The following is a 1,529-nucleotide window of genomic DNA, read 5'->3' as shown; positions in this document are numbered from 1 at the left end:
AAACAGTCCATAAACTCAACAAACACATCCAACAAAACCGAGTAAAATATTCCCAAAATCTTACCGCCGTTTTAGCGGGCATCAGAGTCGGAGCATAATTACTCCCCAATTTGAAACCCCCAGATCCTGAAAATAAACCAACAGAATTACAATTGGGGGGAGACAACCTCATTAGAGCTACATATATATGAAGTTACATAAAATTTTCACCAATGGTGTGAAAACACCGCTGAGCGTTCATTCGACATCGCGAGAAAATATACTCTCTATTTCACAGCCAAAAAATCTATTCTGTTCAAAAATCGCCTATTCGATACCTTTCTAGTACAACCGAAGCGAACCATCGAACACAGCCCATCAACTGATCGAAGAATTCTACATTTCATCGGGTAATCCCCGGTTCGATTCCCGGCACCGGCGTTTTCAACTAGCAGCGAGTGACGATTTTCCATACCAATCCCCAAGTATTCCAAACCACACGATCGAATATAAGAACTATCCGTTTGTTTGCGCGGTATTCTTGTATGTCACCCCACCCAAAGGTGACACCACGCAACACTCCAACGTGTCACCAACTATTCCCTCGTTATTACCTCCAGGCCACGCTCGAACGTTACGAGTGCATGCTAGTAAAGACACTGGCTTAAACCCGCAAGGGAAGAACCTAGCCAGGGAAGATCCATCCTAATCATCGATGTGCGCACAGCGAAGATTCCAAAGATACGCCCACTTACGGTCCAACTGGACTGCAAATAACGTAGAGTTTCCCGCGAGATCCCGCAGCGACTTCCAAACTGGGCTAAATACGGGAAAAATACCGCGACCAGGATTCGAACCCACGCCTACCTCAGTTCCTATGAACGTTGGACGAATATACAAGGAATATCCATATTCATCCGAAATCAGCTTCTCATCGATCAGAACCAATTCTCTTATCAGCGCATATCTACCATTAACTCCTCCACGTCAAAGCACACGCTACTTCCCTCTACTACAGAGCTTCCGCATCCGTTTTATCAAAAGTTGCAACACCGCTCCGCTCGATAGACCTGGCAAATCGCCGAATATTATCTCGCAGACGAAACTCTGTGATCACACCTTCCTTGTTTTTAAACCTGATCAACATTCCATAGAAGAATTATTTCAGCGGCCCACACTTGAACAATACGCAGTGAAGTTTCACCACCCTAGTGATATGAAAAAAACATATTTCACGACTACTGCATATCACCGCGAATATCGCGTTTTTCACCGAGTTTTACGACGCCACTTCACGTAAAACGGGTTGTGAAACCGAAAAAGTTGACACCCTTCTTACACCTTAGCCCCTTCGAAACACTCCACTGCATAGTGTAGGACTGTTGACGCTGGATGAATCGAGAGCTCACCAAAAGGAGCGATGACAGGCTGACAACAGACACAGTGGTACGACACCAGTAGGAAGGAGCAGTCCATTTCAACTACTCGGTGAATATATTGGAGTTTCACCACCCTGGTGATATAAAAAACACTAGTGAAAAACGACACCG

The 1,529-nt window shown here is 45.1% G+C and overlaps 1 protein-coding gene across 1 annotated transcript; it reads right to left on the bottom strand.

The window, feature by feature from the left end:
- Window positions 1–64: 64 nt before the first annotated feature.
- Pmar_PMAR000217 (conserved hypothetical protein) lies at window positions 65–1,407 on the bottom strand (the record flags this gene model as incomplete). Its single annotated transcript, XM_002780797.1, has 6 exons — window positions 65–126; window positions 594–664; window positions 735–799; window positions 847–946; window positions 996–1,115; window positions 1,319–1,407. Coding segments are annotated over 6 exons (507 nt in total), but the record flags the coding sequence as incomplete, so codon positions are not given.
- Window positions 1,408–1,529: the final 122 nt, after the last annotated feature.

Source organism: Perkinsus marinus (genome assembly GCF_000006405.1).
Source record: "Perkinsus marinus ATCC 50983 genomic scaffold scf_1104296944050, whole genome shotgun sequence".
NCBI lineage: Eukaryota > Perkinsozoa > Perkinsida > Perkinsidae > Perkinsus > Perkinsus marinus.
Note: the sequence above shows the minus strand (reverse complement) of the source record. Positions and strands in the feature narration are given on the sequence as shown.